Source organism: Odontesthes bonariensis, chromosome 12, assembly GCF_027942865.1.
Source record: "Odontesthes bonariensis isolate fOdoBon6 chromosome 12, fOdoBon6.hap1, whole genome shotgun sequence".
NCBI classification, from domain to species: Eukaryota; Metazoa; Chordata; class Actinopteri; order Atheriniformes; family Atherinopsidae; genus Odontesthes; species Odontesthes bonariensis.
The window spans coordinates 34,139,006-34,161,372 of record NC_134517.1 but is presented as its reverse complement, the minus strand read 5'-3'; the positions used below and the strand labels follow the sequence as shown (position 1 = coordinate 34,161,372).

The window sequence follows — 22,367 nt, the reverse complement described above, 5'->3', positions numbered from 1 at the left end:
CCAGTTTTCAACCATCCTTCTTGATAATATATTTCATTTTTGGTGTATTTGTATTCGTTGTATCTTGTAAATCTTGTAGGTATGAATATTTAATTGATTTCTACTGAAAAAAGAAAAATAATGCGGTTTTGAAGTCGTGCACTGGGCTTTGCTGTGAGAACTCTGGAGGTCTTAGTGAGGAGAAAGGAAAATGAAATGTGTTTATTCTCTTCCTCGCTGCTCTGGAGGGCTGCTAGCGCGAGCTGAAGGGGAGCTGAATGCGACTAATTTGTAATTTATGTGTGTTTGTGGAAAAACGAGCTTTTTCTCTTTGTTATAGGCTTCTATCTCAGAGGAGCAGATGTGTCCACATCACCACCAGCCCTTTAATTTTCATTCGACTGAGCCTTTGCCTCCTAACCTCCCCCTCTCTCTCTCTCTCTCTCTTTCATCATCAATAACAGCATTGATTCATTAATTATTAACAAAGAGCTGTTCTTTCACACGCCTCTTTTCCCCTGAACTTTTCTGATTTTCCCTGTTTTGCTTTCGCTCGCCGTCTTTTCTGGCGGAGAATTTTGATTTTCCACCTCTTCTTCTAGCTTTCAGCCTTGTCCCTGGAGCTGCTGCGTCTCGCTGTGTTTTGCTGTAAGAAAGACACCGACCCCATTATCTGAGGGTTTCCAAGCGTGGCGAATCCTGATTGAGGGGGGGCGATTATCATCACTAAAATGGATCCAGAGTTTGTTCTCCTTAAATTATGTTGCCACACGTTTGGTGGAGTTGCAGGCTGAGAAATGTTTGATCAGCTTAAGTAACATGTATCACTCAGTGGTTTGAAGCCGGGACTCTAAATCAGTCTTGATCAGACATATTCAAACTGTCTGTTTTGGTCTTTTTTAGCAGTCACTTTGGCCTGCTGATGGAGATCGTTTTGAGTTTTCTTACCAGTCTGCTCTGATTGGTCAGCTCCAGCGGTCTGATCAGGCACCGCCCATCCTTCTGCATCAGGTTTTTAAATTTTCACTTTCATAAAAACATATTTCATTGTATGCTAACAACCACCTTTTAAAGCATTTTTCAGGACCTTACAAACTCAAAAGAACACCTCCATTCCCCTCTTTTTTGTCATTTGCCTACGGTGCACTGTTCAGGAGGAAGTTCTCCAGACTTTAAAGCTCCAGGACTTACAGCGTAATTTACAGGTTAATAAGCTTAAAGGGTAGAAACATTCAGCTCCTCTACTGGCAGGAGCTACAGAGTTCATCCTTCATCTCTCTGGATTTACTCCGACTTTTCTGGCACCTTTTGTGATACTGTGGGACAAAAGCCCTTCAGCCGTTCTCCTCACACCACAAACTATTTTATCTCGGACGGATGAAAACTCTCCCGACCCCTGAAACCTTTTTGTCAGCTATTAAAGCTGCGGTCTGCAACTTTTTTTTAGTCATATTAGCTTGAACTGTCATGGGATTCTGGAAGTAGAATATTAAATAGGCTGTTTAGGAAAAATAACGAAATCTGTAGCTCCCTCTGAAGCCTGTAATCATGCTTGCAAAAACCGAGCGCTCCCGGCTGTTTTTAACCAATCACGTTAGGGTGGAGGAATCCTACCTGTCAATCACAGCTTGTGCACACGCTGCTGAGCGTGAGTCTGCCCCAGCTTGTGTGCGCTCACACTGGTGTGAACTCACGTGCACAACCTCGTCCACAGAGAGGGAGGGGTTTGGGGGGCGATTCGGAGCTTGTTAGAGGTTGGGGGAGGGACCTGAAAGTTGTATCAGTTCAAATTTTCCAACTTTAGACTCGGAATTTTGGAAACCTGCCGACTGCAGCTTTAAGCTCATAATTACAAGGCTGAGGTGCGTCATGTGCATTTACACATTTGATCTCGTTGGCATCACGACTCCTGTGTGTTCCAGAGCTTCCTCGTGCTGTAACAGTAGAGTTGGGCTTTAGTGTATACTAAAATAGGGCTGAGCAACGATTAAAATCTTTAATCTAATTAATCACATGATTTCCCTGATTAATCACGATTAATCACATTTGTACGCAGAATCCAAAAATGAATCCAAAAGTAGTGTATAGCTTTTAGCATTTAGCTTTATTTTAAATGTGCTGCCATATGAATGAAAGTGCCATAACATTTGTTGTGCAAACACACTTTTAACATCAGCACCTTTCTGTAGTTTTTATGTAGAAGCCTCGCTCCACTGTCTGTTTCCTTGAATGACTTGCTGCTGTCAGTTGTGTGTTTTGCCTTTAAGTGATATTTTAGACTGGAACTACTACGCTGAGAAGACAATTCAACTTGGCAGTGTTTACAGATGACTTTGGTTCTCTCGACTCCGCCGTCTGGAAGAACTTTAAAATGAAAATGGCCGAGTAAAAGTTCCGTACCCTTCTCCATGTTTGGTGGATCCGCCGATTACTTTCTTTTCCTGTTCCACAGCAGACAGCAGCAGACTTTTACAAAATAAAAGCCTGTGAGCAACAGACTTTTACAATAATAAAATTAATAATAAAACCGTCGCTAATGCGCTAAAATATTTATCGGCGTTAAATAATTAACGAGTTAACTCGCCCAGCCCTAATATATTTAGAAGATAAAGTGCTTTTATAGCTTCTGCTGCCCTCGTCTCAAATAAATATTTTTACAATGACGATTGAAGTTATTATTCAAAATAAACTCCATTAAGAGATAATGTTTAATGCTGAGCTTCATTTTGACACCAGGTCCAAATCACATACCAAGTTTAAGTGTTTTATTTTGTCTCGGAAACAGATATAATTGTCCGTGACTTTTCAATTTGAACATTGACATTCAATTAAACACTTTCTTTCATTTTGAATTTCAGCAGATCAGATGTAGAGTGGTTGTTGGTGCCTGATCAGGCCGGCTGAGCTGACCAATCAGAGCAAACTGAGACTTTCAGGAAGGGACCGGCTGTCCAACCTTGTGTTTTACAGGAAGTCTGTAAATATGAAGAGATAAATGACTGCCTGCGGACACACACGGATCTCTCCTTTCTCACCTTCCTTCTTGTAGAAGACCAGCTCGGTCTTGAACTCCCTCCTGTCGTCCAGGGCCCCCTGGATCTGGGCTGTTGACCGGTCGCTCGTTTCCGGGCCATACAGGAAGTGACAAGCGCAGCTCTTCTGCATGAGCTCAGCCCGGGCGTAGCCGGTGAGCTCACAGAAGCCGTCGGAGCAGTAGACGATGGGGTAGAGCGACTGCACCTGGGCGTTCCCCAGAACAAAGTTGCTGTCTGAAAGGAGAAGGAAGAAGAGAGATAAATACGACCGATTTAAATTTCTGCTCCGCCACATAAATGAAATGTAAATGTATTTTATTTATACAGCCCTTTAGAGACAATCCTTACGGTGTACCAAAGTGCTTTACAGCAGGTAATAAATAAAGAGAAGAATAAGTAAAAACAAATAAAAACAATAAAAGAACAGTGAAAGCAACAACATACAACAAAATCGAATAAGACAAAAAGATAAAAATTGTCATCATACTACTGGGTATTAAAAGTAATCCTAAATAAGCAGGTTTTTAGCCTAGATTTGAAGAGGCCCAGGTCAGAAATAATCAAAATCAAATCAAATCTATTTATATAGCACATTTCATGTACAAAACAATTCAAAGTGCTTTACATAAAATAAAAGCATTGCAGCAGGGAGTGTAAGAAGCATTAAAAATTCATAAAAGAATATAAAGAGAAAAAAATAAAATAATTTAAATGAATTTAAAAACAAGCAACAGTCCAGATAAGTTCAAAGATATCGTGCAGATTTCATGCATAGACACACAGGGGCGCCGAAAAGGGGGGTAAAAGGAGAAGGATTCTAGGGGCCCATGATTAAGAGGGGCCCAGAGAGGCCTGAAACTGGAATAATTTGTAAATGATAAAGGTCTCAGTTCCATCTTGTTGCTGTTTTTCATTTGATAACATGAATTATAATCATTTTAACCTTAATATTGACCGTATTCACGGATAAAAACTCTTTGTTTCTGGACTGAAATCCAGATGTTTTACAGCAGAATCACCAGTCTTCGTCGGTCTCAGTCGATGGACACCCTTTTCTTTTAAAACTCTCAGATTTAGACTTTAATCTTTTTTTTTTTTGATGCAGTGGAAGAGAAAGAAGTCTGTGTGTAAGGCAAAGGAAACGGAAGTTTTCACATTTTTAAAGGAAAATGTTCCCATAAACGGAAACCACTCAGTTTGGAGGCTTCTTCTACTACTTTGCCTTGTATTTTATGCAAATGAAGCCTCTTTAACTCTGAAACTGGAATCATTTGTAAATGTTAAAGGTCTCGGTTAGACTTTAAGCCCAGAGAAGCCCTAATAAAATTATAATACTGACAAAAAATAATATGACACTAAGTTATTAACTAACTTATAATCACAAATATATTTTATTTACAATTTACTGGTAACCATAACTTTGTTTTGGAAACATTACGTTTATGTTTTGTATTTTTCAGGTAGTCTAATTTAGAATCAGAGTATCAGTGTTGCACCAAATAAATGAATTCCATTGGATTCCTTGTGCTCAGTGTTTACCTACCTCAACTGTCGTGTTTTTCTTTTTTCACAAATATGGGAACGATATTCAGAAATACCATTTAAATGCATAGTTTTATGTAAAATTGCATCACAAATTTTCACCGACCTCCTGGCCGGCTGTTTGGGGGCCCAATAAAAATGATTTTCATGGGGCCCAAAATCCCTAGCGGCGCCCCTGTAGACACATGAGAAAATTAAAAAAGGGCTGGGTGCGTTAACTCGTTATTATCGCGTTAACTTGTTAACTATTTAACGCGATAAATACGATCAGCTGACCTTTGGAGCGACCCCTTACCCTTTAACACATTGACTCCCAAGTCACGTAAAACTACGTTTTTACTGCCCATGCGTTGGCTCCCACATGGTAAAAATACGTTTTTACGTTTTTTTTTTATGGATTCTGAATCTATACATTCTAATGCACATTCTGTGTGATTTTTGTAATTATGTGATGAACAGAACTGACATAGATGGCAGTCAAAAACTGGTGTCATCATCTGGACATTTTGATCATTACGCCAATGGCTTTACGTCAACTCAAGAACGATTTTGATAACGCTGCATTGATTGTTGTGCATTTCCGCATTTTGTCCAATCGCACGTGTCGGTTTCCAGACGGTGGCGGTAAAGTAACATAAACAAACAACAAGAAGGAGAAGAAGACACGCGACAAGTCTAAGGAGGCGGTCTTATGAACAGGTTAGCTTTGCAACATGTGACACGACGCAAATCCTCTGACCCGGATATGTAAGTATCTAAAGTGCGACAGGCTGAAAGAGCGCACGTTTCACAAAAGCCCCGATATCTCAGTTTGTTGTTGATTTTGGTGGATACCCGCCTTGGTTTAGCTAAGGATAGCTCGCTAATAGCGGCACCTAGAGACACGCAGTTTTGACCCACAAAGAGTTTAAAGTCTCAGCTTTCAAACGAGCCATAATATGTTACCGCCGGTATTCAATGTGTTAAGAATCGATTGTGTGTAACTTTATAACAATAACTGCCAGCTGGTCCCCCCAACATTTAAAACGTTAAAAAAGACCTGAGGGGAATATCTTACCAAAAGTTTAACTAGATGACGGTACTTAAAAGAAAAATTAAACCCATACTTTAACAAGATTTACAGCATTACACTGTGAAAAAAGATCAAAGTGATGATTTTATGGGCTGATCATTTTCTAACCCGTCAACCAAAGAGGGTTAAAAATATATCAAACACAGCAGATACCCCAGAGGAGTATTTATACGCTTTTAACCAATGAAAAACACTCGTTTTAAGTCTTTTTGTTGTTGTTTTACATTTCTTGGTAGTGATTATGAGTCAATGCAATTCTTTTTTGTTGTTTTTGTTGTTGTCTCTTTTATCGTTGCCTTATGCATCTTTGTGGCGACTCAGGGTGTTTCAGTTGTTATTTTATGTTTCATGGTGGTTACCTCGCTCGTCTTTTGTGGAATTTTTAGCATTTTTTTTTTGGTGGTTATTTTGTGTCTCTTTGGGAAAACTATCAAAATTCCTCCAAAACTATGAATCTAACATATATAGGTTGTTCCATGTGGTCTCTTTTTGACAACTAATTCAATAATTACAGAATTAATCACCACGTTCACTGAGTCTCCCTGTTAGAAGCCGCCATCCGGCCCGCCTCCTACTTCCTGATATAAACAAATCAAATAGTTTTCTAATGAATTTGAATAAAACAAAGCGTTTAAATGTAACTCAAACCATAAAAACCCAACAAACAATACTTCCTAGATTCAGAGTAAAGTAAACATACCTTAATTTTGAGTTGTTGACATCAACTCACCAATATAATTGCCCACAATTCAACAGAGGACACCATTTAAAGCATTCTTTCTGTCAATTTTTCTTCTTGGAGTGATCAAACACTTTGATTATCGCATTATTTCTATTTCTAATGATCAGATAATCTCGGCTTCTGACTTATAATTCCACTTTAACGTGCTCTAAATGTTACTGAAGCCCCTGTAGTCCCTCAGGCACCCGAACCTCTGAGGAGAAAATATGAAAAACTTTCAGTTTTATCGGATAAGTGTTTTCTCACAAATAATCCAGTATTTGCTCCTTTTATCCAAAAACCACCGGTCATATTTCTCTTAGACATTCAACATGTGGCACAGGGAAGCATCTCCTCTGTGAGGGTGGAGGCTGCAGGACAGGAAGATCAGTAACGAGAATCGATCGGGCGCACTAACGATCACAAGAGTCATCACAAAGCCTTCTGGGGTTTCTTTAATTGATGCCACATGTGCCCGCCCTCCAGTCACACTCAGGCCTGTGCACCCTCCTTTGTTTACTTCAAACACTTTCGCTTTCTGGTGGTTGATTGGTGATCTGCACCAGACAGATGTGTGCACATGTGTAAGTAGTGGAAATTCTTCGCCGCTGCACATCCAATTAACGGCCAGGGGCGAGTAGATGAGTGAGCACCTTAAAATGGATCATTTATTACTTTGTGCTCCGTTTTTCTGATTGATCCATCAACTCTGAGGGCTCCTGAGACCAGATATTTAATATTTCATGGCTGATTAGGGCGTTGTATGTTTGCTGAGAGTGCGTGTGCACGCTTTGCTCCGAGCTAATTTGGGAGCGAGAGGGCTTAAAATGAATGGCTGAGACCTGGGAGTTATCTAATGAATGCGAGAGGAACGTTCTGTTACCGCAGCTAGACAAAAGGTGCAGAGGAAATACGTGCATTCAAACATTCCTCAGATTAGCATCTGTCAGTCAGTGGATGTCATTAGCTCCCGGGAGGGAACGGCAGGGATCCAAACACAGAGCAGAGGAGGTGACGACCACCTCCCCGTCATGCTTCCTCACCCTGCTGATCCCACCGGGAATCATTGCTGCAACTCCCTCCTTGCTGGCGTCCCGGCTTCTGCCATCAGACCTCTGGAGCTGGTTCAGAAAGCTGCTGCTCGTCTGGTGTTCAACCTTCCCAAGTTCTCCCACACCACTCCCCTTCTCCGCTCTCTACACTGGCTCCCTGTAGCTGCAGCATCCAGTTTAAGACTCTGGTGCTGGCCTACAGGGCAGTGGAAGGAACAGCTCCTTCATACCTCCAGGCTATGGTCAAGCCCTACACCCCCGCCCGACCACCTCGCTCTGCGGCCACCAGGCGCCTGGCTGCCCCGTCACTCAGGGGTCCCTGCGCACAATCGACACGGTCACGGCTTTTCTCTGTTCTGGCACCCCGATGGTGGAACGATCTCCCGCCTGATATCAGGACAGCTGAGTCGCTGCCCATCTTTCGCCGCAGGCTGAAAACCCACCTCTTCAGGAAAAACTACCCTGATCCGCCCTCTTAGGACAGCACCTGCGCCGTCCTAGTTCCATACGCACTTATTGTTTCCTCCACCACTGGCACCCTCTATATTTTCATTACCCCCTACCCGAACCAGGGTTTGCATCCCATTCCTGATTTTCTTACCTCTTTTATTTCTTCCCCTACCCGAACCAGGGTTTGCATCCCCACCCCGCTGTGACTGGTGTGCAGTTGGTGAGAGGCTGAGGTACCTGACTTATCGCACTTACTCTAGCACTAGTTTTGCTCTTAGCTGTTTGGTATTGGAAGGAAATGAACTTATGATTTCTTGTGACCTGAAGTTCTTTTGCCTACCGATGTTGAACGCATTTATTGTAAGTCACTTTGGTTAAAAGCGTCTGCAAAATGACCGTAATATCATCCAGGGCACTGGGGCTTGGGTGTGCCGCCAGGATTCTACCAAGTGTCCCATGCCTGGAAGCACTTCTGGGGACAAATACAAAACTCTGTGTAAAGGTAATAAGATGTTCACCCAGCTTTATGAAATCTGACTGTGTTCAGCATCCCCATTTTAAAATGTTTCTTATACTTTTATGTAGAAGCTGGCCAGAACCAGAGAGCCAGCCATGAAACTAATATGTTCCTACACGGCTAACAACTCTTTATTATCATTATCATTTTTATTATTAATATTATTATTCTTATTATTTTAACTGTTACTCAGACAGGATTTAATATTTCTTCCCATGTTTTTGGTCAGTGTGACAGATAAACAGACAAATTTCACACAATTGCACAACTTTCATGGCTGATTGCAATTTCTGATTTCATTTTATTTTATTTAAGGTCTAAAAAAGTCACCTTTGGTGCTGATGGAATGACTCTCAGGCTGTGTAATATAATCTGGCAAAAAAAACAAACATAATTCTTGGCTGTTTTTGTGTTGAATACGCAACAAGATCTTCATAAGTTAGTTTTAGGGGAGTTGATTTTTCACTCGATGTTTGATTCGATTTGATTTAGGAATGAAACGTCCTGGTTAGGATTCATCATATTGTTAAAGGGGACATATGAGAGCATATACTTGGGTGCTTGAAGTCTCCAACAACCCTGCCTTTTTGTTTGGAGGATAAAGAATTATCCAGCCTCCTCCCTCTTTATTTCTGCCTCAATTCAACTTCAGCCGATGCTGCATTTGCTGTACCTCAGAAGTGGGAAACCATTAACGTCAAATCTCACCAGTAGTTAAATAATTCACTTAACTGAAGAAATAAATGAGCTAATAAAGCTCTATCAGTACTTTCTGGTAGTAACGAGTTACATTTACTTGAGTAAGTTTTTGAAAAAATTATACTTCTAGGAGTAGTTTTAAATCTCTATACTTTTTACTTTTCCTTGAGTAGATGTGTGCAGCAGAAACTGTCCTCTTACTCCGCTACATTAGGCTACAATGAGCTGGTTACTTTTCTTCTTACCTCTTTGGTATTCTACGCCTCATTATTTTTATCCCCCGCGTACGCCTCATTTTAATGTTTTATTCTGACAGAGAGAGAGACTTCCGCCAAAGGCTCTACCACCTGACTGTGTTCCACCAATCAGACGCAGCCGTGCAGTCTGGTCACGTGACCGTACTCGATCTCAGCGGCGGGACGGGTTAGCTTTAGCATTAGCAGTCGTAACAAACAAACAAAGAAACAGATGAAAAATGTCAGAACCAACGGTGGGAAATGAAGACGCAGACGAGGCCTCATACTGAAAGCATGTTTACCTTACAAAGAGTGAGAAACAGCAGCTACATTATGTGTCTTCTGTGGCAACCAAAACAAACGCACATTTCAGCAGAAACTCAACATCTAACTTGAGGAAACATGTAGCGCTAAGTTTCCTAAACTCGTTTTTTCCCCCATGGATAGGTGAATGTTTGTTTTTTAGGTTACATATGGGTTACATATGTTTTAAACATTTCCTAAGTCTCTTTTATTTTTTTATTGAAGTACTTGAATTTACCTGGATTATTTTAATTTAAGCTATTTTGTAATTAATTAATTAATTTTAATTCATTTTATCAATTGGATGAACTCTAATCTGCCTAAAGATGATTATTTAGTGTTTTTGTCTGTCTGATTGAACGCTTGTGTTAACAAATAAATCAGACGTTACTCAACAGTTACTCAGTACTTGAGTAGTTTTTTCACCGAGCACTTTTTTACTCTTACTCAAGTAATTATTTGGATGACTACTTTTTACTTTTACTTGAGTCATATTATTCTGAAGTAACAGTACTTTTACTTGAGTACATTTTTTGGCTGCTCTACCCACCTCTGCCGTTATTACTGGTGTTAGTAACTGGCCACAGGCTATTCCAGTCTGCATTGTGGTTTTTTTAACATCTGGGGCAGTTAAACACATGACTTATGATGAGATTGTGCTTAAAAGAGGGATCAGTGGCCTGCTGCAGATGATGGGAAGTGGGAGTATCTGAGAATAAAACTGCCAGTCTAGTATTTCCCTGTTGGTTTGGTGTGAGTTCTGAGCTCCCAGGTCATTTACTGTGTGCTCTGTTTCACCATGATAATGCGCTCTGAGATTCATCAAGAATTACAGACCTTAAATAAGGAAGAATAAGGAGTCCAGTGGGCAGAAAGAGGAGAGGATCTGATGCTGTGTCTGTTATTTTTGATCAAAGCACATCACAGACATGTCATGAAGACCTCAGAAAGGAGTATAGACTCTCTTTTAATCCGTTGTGTTACATATGGTCCCTAAAATACACAATCCAACAATGTGTTTGGAGTGAGAATGAACTGGTTCCAACAATGCTGTGACCAAAGAAAGCCGGGTCGGCGTTATGATGACCATCTCACACTGTGACTGCTGATACAACACGTAAGGGCACCGTGAAATCTTACGCTGACCGAGGCAGAAGCACAAGCATGTGCACTCTAACGGCGTATAAAACCTAGTTGAAGCTTTATTTGCTGGTATCAGGACCAAAAAACAGGCCAAATGTGACTCCTGTACAGTTTATATATATATAAAATATTAATGTTTTGCATTAAACTTGGTTTGTACTGTAGGTGCTTTTAAAACAAGCAAAGTATTGAAAGCATTTCCTTTAAAATTAGGGCTGGGCGAGTATTATTGCGTTAACTTTTTAAATATTTAATGCAGATAAATATTTTATCGCACATTAACGCAGGTTTTATTATTTATTTTATTATTGTAAAAGTCTGTTGCTCACAGGCTCTTATTCTGTAAAAGTCTGCTGCTGTCTGCTGTGGAACAGGAAAAGAAAGTAATCGGTGGATCCACCAAACATGGAGAAGGGTACGGAACTTTTACTCGGCCATTTTCATGTTAAAGTTCTTCCAGACGGCGGAGTCGACAGAACCAAAGTCATCTGTAAACACTGCCAAGTTGAATTGTCTTCTCAGCGTAGTAGTTCCAGTCTAAAATATCACTTAAAGGCAAAACACACAACTGATAGCAGCAAGTCATTCAAGGAAACAGACAGTGGAGCGAGGCTTCTACATAAAAACTACAGAAAGATGCTGATGTTAAAAGTGTGTTTGCACAACAAATGTTATGGCACTTTCATTCATATGGCAGCACATTTAAAATAAAGCTAAATGCTAAAAGCTATACACTACTTTTGGATTCATTTTTGGATTTTGCCACCCATACACTTTCTATACCCGCTTAATCCAATTCAGGGTCGCCAGCCCATCACAGGGCCACAAACAAGACACGCCACCATGCACGCTCACACACTTTAGAGTCACCGATTAACCCAACATGAATGTTCATGGACGGTGGGAGGAGGCAAAACTGTACAAAGGCCGTGAATGGAAATTCTGAAATGGAAGTCTTCCAGAGATTGTACTCCTCTCAGGTTTGGTGGCAGGGATTAAAGTTTCCTGTTAATCTTATCTTGATTATCTCTCTGATCTAAATCACACTCATTCTCTCAGTAAGTTGCATTTAGATGGAACCTCCGATCATGTTTTTCAGCTGCTGCTCTCAATCTCTCGCTTAATCTCTCCTAAATTTAAGGCTGATTTCAAAGCTGTTTGTCTTGTTCAGTTATGTCACCGACTATGAAGTCGCCTGCAGCTTGAATTACTGATGAAAATTACTGGATGTGAACTTGTGTCCAGGAATAGGTACGATAAGCAGGTCCTGAAGTCATTTTGTATCACAATTCCTTTCTGATTTACAGAATGATTGGCTGATTTCATGTACTTATCTAACCACAGCTTCACTTTAGCTCAAGTCTGTGCCTGATGCAGGCGAATAACTTAACTTTAATACAGTCATGTGGAATAGAAAGTAAGCTCTGCAGCATTCAGGTGTGTGTCAACACGATGCCAAGGAGGAAAGACACCAGCAATGATCTCAGAGAAGCAGCTGTTGCTGCCCATCAACCTGGGAAGGGTTATAAGGCCATTTCCAAACTATCTGGAGTCCATCGTTCTACAGAGAGAAAGATTATTCACAAGTGGAAAACATTCAGGACAGCTGTCAATCTTCCCAGGAGTGGACGTCCCAGCAAGGTCACCCCAAGGTCACCCCAAGGTCAGAAACCCAAGAGCTACATCTCAGACTCTGCAGGCCTCAGTTAGCATGTTAAAGGTTAAAGTTCATGACAGCACAGTTAGAAACAGACTGAACAGGTATGGCTTGTGTGGAAGGGCTGCAGGAGAAAGCCTCTTCTCTCTAAAAAGAACATGGCAGCACAGCTTAGGTTTGCAAAGCTACATCTGAACAAACCACAAGACTTCTGGAACAATGTCCTTTGGACAGACCAGACCAAAGTGGAGATGTTTGCTCATAATGCACAGCAGCACGTTTGGAGGAAACCAAACACAGCATATCAGCACAAACACCTCACACCAGCTGTCAAGCACGGTGGTGGAGGGCTGATGATCTGGGCTGGTTCTGCAGCCACAGGACCTGGGCACCTCGCAGCCATTGAGTCCACCATGAACTCCTCTGGATACCAAAGTGTTCTAGAGTCAGATGTGAGGCCGTCTGTCCGACAGCTGAAGCTGGCTCATCAACAGGACTGTGGCTGTGTTCGAAACCGCATACTTCTCCTACTACTCATACTAACTTTTTGAGTTAGTATGCGAGTTTGAGTAAGCGAGAAGTTCCCGGATGCATACTAGATTCTCTGAAATGTTGGGTATGCATCATGAGGTTACTACTCATACTCAAACTACCCAAGATGCAACGTAACGTGACGTCGCCGATCGTCATTTCCTGTCAAAACGGCAGTTTCAAGCTAGCTACAACGAGGGTAGGTTCACTTCCTGTTTTCAAAACAAAAGCACCAGTTGTATCGTAATGGCTTTCCCTATGATAAAAGGCAACGGGTATTTTATTTTGTGAAAATAACCGGAAGTGCGTTGCTCACTGTGGCTAGCTTTAGTAGCGCTGAATTCGTGGGAACAAAATTGTAAACAGCCAGTATTTTGTCAGGTTTTCAACACGTTGGGGATCTAAACGACTACTTTCTCGCCTGAAAATGTTTCAAATGTTGCTAAAGTTTACAGAGTTTAGAGCTTAAGTGAAATCAGCTTCAGGCCGGCTGATTTCGGCTCGGGCAGGAACGAAATGCATTGTGGGTAAACGCTCTGCATACTGTCTGATCGATCAGTATGCAGTATGTATTATGTAGTATGTGGTTTCGAACACAGCCAATGATCCCAAACTCCACATGCCGTTGCATTGTTCCCACTTCATGCTTCCACCTTGGTAACCGTTCTATAACCACAATATATGAGGAAACACATCCAACAGTTTTAAAGAGGATTGCACATTTTTGAAATAATTAATTACTTGCTTGCAGTAAACTTTTCAAACCACAACAAAAGCAGAGTTAAAAGGTGAACTAAGGAATCCTTAATCAGTCTGTTCAAAGTGACCTAACAGGAAATTAACGAAGAAGCTACGTGTCAAAGAGACTGTCAACATGGAGTCACACTGAGGGCAGCCGATGTCGAGTGCGAGGGGACACTCAGCAGCAGAAATATCCCACAAGTTGGAAACATATGGTGCCATTTATTTTTGTCTCCTTAGCAACTCCAGGAGTCTGAACAAATGTCAGAGCATGAAGATCCCCTCTGCTGAGCAGCCGCGGCTATTCAGAGACAACACGGGAAGCCGGAAAGCCTCTCCCATTCTCTGGCCAAATTGCTACATCTTCAATGTTAAATTGAAAATAAAACAGTTATTCACAAAACAAGATATGCCCAATACTACATTTACTTTCATAACTACAACATGTTGTCCTGTAGCTTAATGAAGTGATTTGTTCTGAAATCGCTGCCGTTCACTGAGGAAATCATGTTATGAAGCCGCCACTAACAGCCAGGCTTCCGAGCCGAGGGCTGCCCGGCTTCAGGAGGGGGCGGGAGAGTCAAGTTTTTTTCTACAATTCTAGGTTATCATTGGCTAAATCGACAAAAACTCATCACTTCCGAGGCAGCCCGGCGTCTCTGGGGGTAGATTAGACGTGGGCGTGTCAATATGAGGGGCTGTGTCGTGATGATTGGAGTTAGTGTTTGTCCATCATGAGAGATTCTGTGGCAGCCGAATTTTTAAGCGGGAAGAAGCACGCTGGAACTTCAGTCCCAAAGCAGATAGGAAAGAGACTGGTTGTCTGTGAAAGTGCTGTCGGAGTTTCACTCATTTCCCATCGTTTCCATTTCCATCTTCACACACATACACTTTTGTAAATATTACACTGTAAATAAGAAACACATCCTTGTTGTTTAGAAGTTTTGTCAATCATATTCCTGTTGTGCATTTGTTTGTCGTGTTAGCTAGTAGTGTTGTTACAATGGCGGCTATGCTCGCAGCTAAGCAGTTAGCAACACCAAATGTAGTTGACATGCTTTTAGCCAAGCGTAATATGGGCTTCCCCTGTTTTAAAAGTCAGCAGCCGCCACTGGTGCTGAGTGACTCACTGATTCCATGTCACTGTACACGTCATAGAAGGCTGAGCTGGAAACGCACGGCCCGGCTGCATGCAGACGAACATTCAGCTCACCAACGAGCTAAGGCGGTGGGACATGCAGGCGGGAGTCAGATGGAGTCAGCATGTAAGTGCTGCAGTACTTAATAACAACACATAGTGGCTCCTGTGAGGAGTCATTTCTGTTCATTAAGGCCGATCAGTAACCGATGTTTACTGCTCTGTGGACTCGTTTCAGAACACCATAAACTATGTTTGAGTTTTAGAAACTCCCAAACACACAAAGTCAAAAGTTTGCAGTTTGCTACTTTAACGTCCGTGCTGGATGGTAGTGACGTCACTGACATGCATGCATCATTGTAATGTTCACCAGGTTGCTCTGAGGCTCATCATAATCCCATAAAACCCTGCTTCTGCACTGAACTGTATTAAATATATTCAAATTACATACAATTCATATTGTATCACACAGTTTTGATTTTATGAATTGTCTCTCATCCATATGCAGGCACGTGCATATGGGCACCCCTTTTGGGATTTTGCATATAAATGCGATTAATCAGGGAAATCATGTGATTAATTAGATCAAAAATTTTAATCGTTGCCCAGCCCTAATAAAAAATAATAATAATTTATATCTACCCTAGGTCGGTCACATGATCCACACTGGCGTACCCTCACTGCCCAGACAACGTGCCCTGCAGCAAGGCACTGTTAAGCTGCTCGAGATGGAGAGAGCACAACTGAGGGTCCGGTGAGCAGCTTCTGCAGCAGTGTTTGTTTGTGCACGCCACGTTTTATTCTTACAAGATGACTGACGGAGTTAATGAAATGAGCAGCATCCTGTGTGTGTGAGTCTGACTCTGCACACACTCATAAGTTGTAGCCGCTAATTAACCACCCACAGCGTGCTGAGGGGATAAAGTATGTCTGTATATATGGCTTCTTTTTGTTTCTATATGTTTCTTTTGTCATGGTGTCAAAGTGAATCAGAGAGTTTATTAGTTAGTTATTAATTAGTTGAATGAGTTTCATTTTACTGTAGCAGTGTTTTTCCTACATGTATGTTTCTAGAAGCAATGAGGCAATGGTCATTTCACTAAAACTATGCAGCCTACATGCTTATTCACATCATTTTGGACGATATTAGTATAAATACAACAACAATGACAATAATAATTAGAAGAATTTGAATTGTGATTTTCTCAACCTCCAATTTAAACAAATCAGAACTTGTTTATAACATTTGTAAACACACAAATTAAACATAATATGCTTAAATTTATAACTTTTATAACCTGGCTGTCTTGTGCAAAGTGGATAGTCGAGCACAAACACATTTAAATACATGATTTCTATTTCATTTAATCATTTTTTACTTTATTATCAGCACTAATTATCATAAAGGGCAGATTATGAATCAGCACCATGGAGTAAATTCGTAGCTACACACTCTTGAAAAAAGTATGAAATGTCACTGTGTGTGTTTTATGTGCATTAGATTATAGTTTATCCATCATATTTCATTCTGCAGAGATGCCTCGTAAGGAGAGGACGTTAAAGCAAAAACAAAAGGAGTGTTTCAAATTCGTGCTCCATGTGTCCCCTTTTGACTTTGAGCCCCTGCCCCTCCAAAGGTCTCTGCACGGCCCTGTTCCAACATGGGTTGTGTCATAATCTTTTGTTCTTGTGTAATATTCTGCACAAAGACAACAGGCCTCGCTGAATGTACCTCCACTGAAATGCAGCCTCAGGCACATCCTAATCCAGATGAATGACAGGGCTGCAGCCATGACTGCACTTTAATGTTTGTTTCTATGTCTCAAATCTAATCAACCTGTCGGACCAACTGTTCCCTACTTTCTGTGGACAACATCTGACAGACTGCCTGAGAAAAATCATAAATGTCAAGCTGTTGAACCCCATTGTTCCGCCTTTTGTCCAACACAGAAGGAAAACCGTGGGAGGGGAAAAGCCTGTAACATGTGACGTGTCAATGTTCACGCTAAGTGCTTTGTCCTCTTATTAGCCTTTTTCATGCTACGGCTTTAGTGGGAATCAATCAGTTTAGCTCCTAAAATGATTTTAAGTGAGACATGTGGAGGAACTTTACACAAAGGGCTTTTCAGAAGGGATCAGCGTCTTTAGCTGGAGTTTATTCAGGAGAATTATGATAAATGCCAGTCTCATATTCATTACTTGGAGCTTTATATCACATTTGTGTAAACTAGTGATACTTCAGTGATCCATTAGTGACCAAAACACAAAGTTTGGAGCAATTAGTGTCCTTTTCTGGGAGCTACAGGCGGTTTTAAGGTGTGATGACAGCAGTGTCAGCTCCTTTTCACTTACCGGCTCCTCGTGCAACGCTTCATTGATCTAATTGGTTAGAGTTGCCTTTGTTGATAAACAGATGGTTAAAACAATCACCCAGGCATGTTTTAGACATTTTCTACTCTGCTTGGCACATCTCTGATGGGTCTGTGTAAAAAAATATCAGTTATATGTTTCCATTGATGTTTCTGATTCCTACGTAGAAGATGTGAATAAAAAAAAAAAGGTGAATGGAAGAGTTTACATGCAAGCTTCAGGTGGGTTTGTCTTTTTCTGAGCAAAGTTGATGCTCATCAGAAGAAATGGAAAGAACTTTATAAATGGAGTCTGACCTGGTTAAGATTAAACTAATGATTTACCAGCTGTTTCCAAGCTAAGCAGAGGTGGGTAGAGCAGCCAAAAATTGTACTCAAGTAAAAGTACTGTTACTTCAGAATAATATGACTCAAGTAAAAGTAAAAAGTAATCATCCAAATAATTACTTGAGTAAGAGTAAAAAAGTGCTTGGTGAAAAAACTACTCAAGTACTGAGTAACTGTTGAGTAACGTCTGATTTATTTGTTAACACAAGCATTCAATCAGACAGACAAAAATACTAAATAATCATCTTTAGGCAAATTAGAGTTCATCCAATCGATAAAATAAATTAAAATGGATTAATTAATTACAAAATAGCTTAAATTAAAATAATCCACATAAATTCAAGTACTTCGATAAAAAATAAAAGAGACTTAGGAAATGTTTAAAACATATGTAACCCATATGTAACCTAAAAAACAAACATTCACCTATCCATGGGGGAAAAACGAGTTTAGGAAACTTAGCGCTACATGTTTCCTCAAGTTAGATGTTGAGTTTCTGCTGAAATGTGCGTTTGTTTTGGTTGCCACAGAAGACACATAATGTAGCTGCTGTTTCTCACTCTTTGTAAGGTAAACATGCTTTCAGTATGAGGCCTCGTCTGCGTCTTCATTTCCCACCGTTGGTTCTGACATTTTTCATCTGTTTCTTTGTTTGTTTGCTACGACTGCTAATGCTAAAGCTAACACGTCCCGCCGCTGAGATTGAGTACGGTCACGTGACCAGACTGCACGGCTGCGTCTGATTGGTGGAACACAGTCAGGTGGTAGAGCCTTTGGCGGAAGTCTCTCTCTCTGTCAGAATAAAACATTAAAATGAGGCGTACGCGGGGGGATAAAAATAATGAGGCGTAGAATACCAAAGAGGTAAGAAGAAAAGTAACCAGCTCATTGTAGCCTAATGTAGCGGAGTAAGAGGACAGTTTCTGCTGCACACATCTACTCAAGGAAAAGTAAAAAGTATAGAGATTTAAAACTACTCCTAGAAGTACAATTTTGTCAAGAACGTACTCAAGTAAATGTAACTCGTTACAACCCACCTCTGAAGCCAAGTCAGCTAATAATAAACTTGTGCTACTGACTATGGAGATTAAATCACTTCCTGTAGAAGAACTCTCTCCATTTTCCTCTTATGGATGTCCACCACAGCTGATATGTTGATGATGGCAGTATGCAGCCAGTTTTGTTCACTTCAAATCAGTCAAAGGAAATGTATCTGATTCACATTTCCAGCTGCAGCTTTTGAATCGATCGCTGCAGATTTACTTAGCTAGTGAATAGAAACCTAATCTTCTGGTTTGGCTTGTGCACAATTTAGTTAGGTTTAGGGAAAGATCGTGATTTGGTTATTACACCACATGTGTGTAACCTTAACCCACAGCGGCGCCTGGGAGCTGGACCAAGCTGAAGCAGTGCTGCATGTGTACCGAAGAAAAAAAAACCTCATATTCTGTTTCTTATATTTCTATGTGCGATGGCATTAGAAGTTCATCCAATGCCACGAGTTTACCCATACAGCTCTTCTTCTCCTCTCATCCTTTAGCTGCCACATGTGCCCGAAAGCACTCACTCTGATTGCTATGCAGGGTTTGGAGAAACTGGTTCTCCTGCACATCAAAGACCACATCCCAGCCAGTCTGGACCCCAATCAGTGTGGCTTCTCTGCCGTCTGTATTACCCTCCACCCACCTCCCGCAGATCATGAAAATAACTAAGTAACATCAGAGACACAGTGAGCTGACTCCTGCATTCAATACGAGTGAAGCTCCAAACTCTTGGTGCAACTTTCTGCAAATAAATAACACTTTACTTCCTCTGTGTTAGTATCTGTCAGTCCTGCAGACCAGAGAAGCACCTCTGACACAAGGTGTCCATCACTATGGAAGTCCATGCATGTCTAGTGTCTGCTCATTGTGACCAGAACTCCATTGCTGAGTTTTTCAGATAACACCACCATGACTGCAAAGTCATATTTCATATTGCAAAGACACTAGATGAGGTCCGTGTCTGCAGGATGGGGCACAAAAACAATCTGCTTGTTAGTGACTGCAAAACTCAAGTGGAAACATGAGTATCTCTGGAAATAAAAGTGTCCCTCACTGGCATACAAATAATGTCAGTTTTCATTATCCACAAACAGTCCTTTTTAAAGTTAAGATATTTATTAATTAGGGCTGGGCAACGATTAAAATTTCTTAATCTAATTAATCACATGATTTCCATGATTAATCGCATTTGTATGCAAAATCCAAAAATGAATCCAAAAGTAGTGTATAGCCTTTAGCATTTAGCTTTATTTTAAATGTGCTGCCATATGAATGAAAGTGCCATAACATTTGTTGTGCAAACACACTTTTAACATCAGCATCTTTCTGTAGTTTTTATGTAGAAGCCTCGCTCCACTGTCTGTTTCCTTGAATGACTTGCTGCTATCAGTTGTGTGTTTTGCCTTTAAGTGATATTTTAGACTGGAACTACTACGCTGAGAAGACAATTCAACTTGGCAGTGTTTACAGATGACTTTGGTTCTGTCGACTCCGCCGTCTGGAAGAACTTTAAAATGAAAATGGCCGAGTAAAAGTTCCGTACCCTTCTCCATGTTTGGTGGATCCGCCGATTACTTTCTTTTCCTGTTCCACAGCAGACAGCAGCAGACTTTTACAAAATAAAAGCCTGTGAGCAGCAGACTTTTACAAAATAAAATAAATAATAAAACAGGGGTGGTCCGTGGCGTAGTGGGCTGAGCAGGCGCCCCATGTACAGAGGCTATAGTCCTCGCTGCAGCTGGCCCCGGTTCGAGTCTCGCATCGGACGGCCCTGTGCTGCATGTTGTTCCCCCTCTCTCTGCCCCCTGCTTCCTGTCTCTCTGAACTTTCCTATCCATTAAAAGGCACAAAAGCCCCACAAATATTTATTTAAAAAAATAAATAAAACTTGCGTCAATGCGCGATAAAATATTTATCGGCGTTAAATAATTAATGCGTTAACGCGATAATAACGAGTTAACTTGCCCAGCCCTATTATTAATATAACGAGAATGAGAAGAGCTCATGTAAAACGGTGGATAAGGTTAAAGTTAGACCATGAACAGAGTTAAAGTTCCACAGAATTAAACCAGTAAATCAGGGTTTTTTGCCTGAATAACAGATAACAGATATAATAATTTACTCAGTGAACTGGATATCCTTGAAGCCCTGCGCAAACACAAAAGGATGACTTCAAGAGGATTCAGGAACCACGATGAAGAGATGTACATTTTGTGGAAAAGTTGCTAAAAACACCAAAACTCAGCCCTCAGGCTTGTCTGAAGTGCCGGTTAACATCCGTCTCTCTTGTATTTTCGGTGTTCGTGCAGCATCATCATCATCATCGGACTCAGACAAACAATCACCTGAATGTTGTTACACCGTCTTCCTTTCTGCTGCATGTAACGGTGGTGATTACCGTGTTCCTCTGTTACTCTTAGTCTCACCGCTCTGTGAGACATCCTCTAAAGTGGTGATCTCTTAACTATTACAACACACAACCTCTGAGATATTAATCTACCCTCTTAACTTTAGTGTCTCAAGACACGACGATTAAATCCTTCTCGGATAAGAGATCATATAAAACTGTCCCTCCTGGCTGCAGCAATAACCGTATGAACCACCTGAATAAAAGATTAGGAACATTTTCTTTCAGCCCTACTCTCTGTTGCTTTGTTCTCCCGCTGTGCAGCGACTTGCAAATGCAGTGAACTCGGACTGAAACGTAGAAAGAAGAAAGCATCCTCAAGCAACAAGACTAGATTTTACACTCTAATGCATGTTGAAAAAAAAAACCTAGCCTTACAGGAACACAAACGTCTGTGTCTGTGCTTTTATACATGAATGCTTTTGGCTGAATGCAAACCCGAACTATTCTTTTTTTTTTTTAAATTTCAGCAGAAAATGGGCAGTATTGAGATTTAAAACCTCTTTTCCATTCGTGTTTTGCAGCTTCTCAGTTCAGCACAAAGAACACAACAATATACACATGCAGACAACCATCAATCTAACTTACTGCACTTACTCTAGCACTAGTTATGCTCTTAGCTGTTTGGTTTTGGAAGGAAATGCACTTATGATTTCTTGTGACCTGAAGTTCTTTTGCGTACCGATGTGGAACACACTTATTATAAGTCGCTTTGGATAAAAGCGTCTGCAGAATGACCGTAATGTGATGTAATGTCATCTGGATTCCTGCATATTTGTATTGTGATACTGAATGCATCATACAGGCTTGAATGGTGACAATAGGCAGAAGATTCAGCAGCTTCTTAGATTTAAATCAAGCAAAGTTTGCTGAACAGTAATTTGAGCTTTATGTAGCTGACAGGGAGCCTGATTTGGCGTGTGCAGGCCACTGCTGAGGACCTTCTACGACACCGTGGTGGCATCTGTGGTCTCCTATGCAGAAGCAAAGAGCCAGCTCAGTCAGTGATACGAAGGGCATTTCAACATTTCATGTTGAAATGTCATCTTTTGCATCATTTTTGTACAATTATATTGTACTCTTTGAGCTGCCGTGGGCACTGTGGGATCAATAAAGTTTATCTTATCTTATAAGGGCAGCAGAGCACTATACCACCGTATCATCAGCATAGAAGCGTTCCCCGGGACAGATCCCAAAATCACACAAGAGCAATAAAATCTCACTCAAAAATAGACCAAAAAAAAGCTCAAATCCAAAGTAAAACCTAATGTGGAGCCCTGTAAGGACTCCGTCTGTGTGGGATTCTTTTAAACCAAAGAAGGTGGTTTGCTCTGTGATGGAAAACATAAACTAGAATTTGCTGCTTAGCAGGGAACGACATGCACTAACATGCACTAACAGCAAG

The 22,367-nt window shown here is 40.9% G+C and overlaps 1 protein-coding gene across 1 annotated transcript in view; it reads right to left on the bottom strand.

The window, feature by feature from the left end:
• The window catches only part of kcnh3 (potassium voltage-gated channel, subfamily H (eag-related), member 3), a 225,150-nt gene that overhangs the window by 87,234 nt on the left and 115,549 nt on the right, over window positions 1-22,367 (bottom strand). The window contains exon 2 of the mRNA XM_075480199.1: window positions 3,015-3,248. Within this exon, the coding sequence (XP_075336314.1) occupies window positions 3,015-3,248 (234 nt within the window). The remainder of the gene's footprint in view (window positions 1-3,014; window positions 3,249-22,367) is intronic.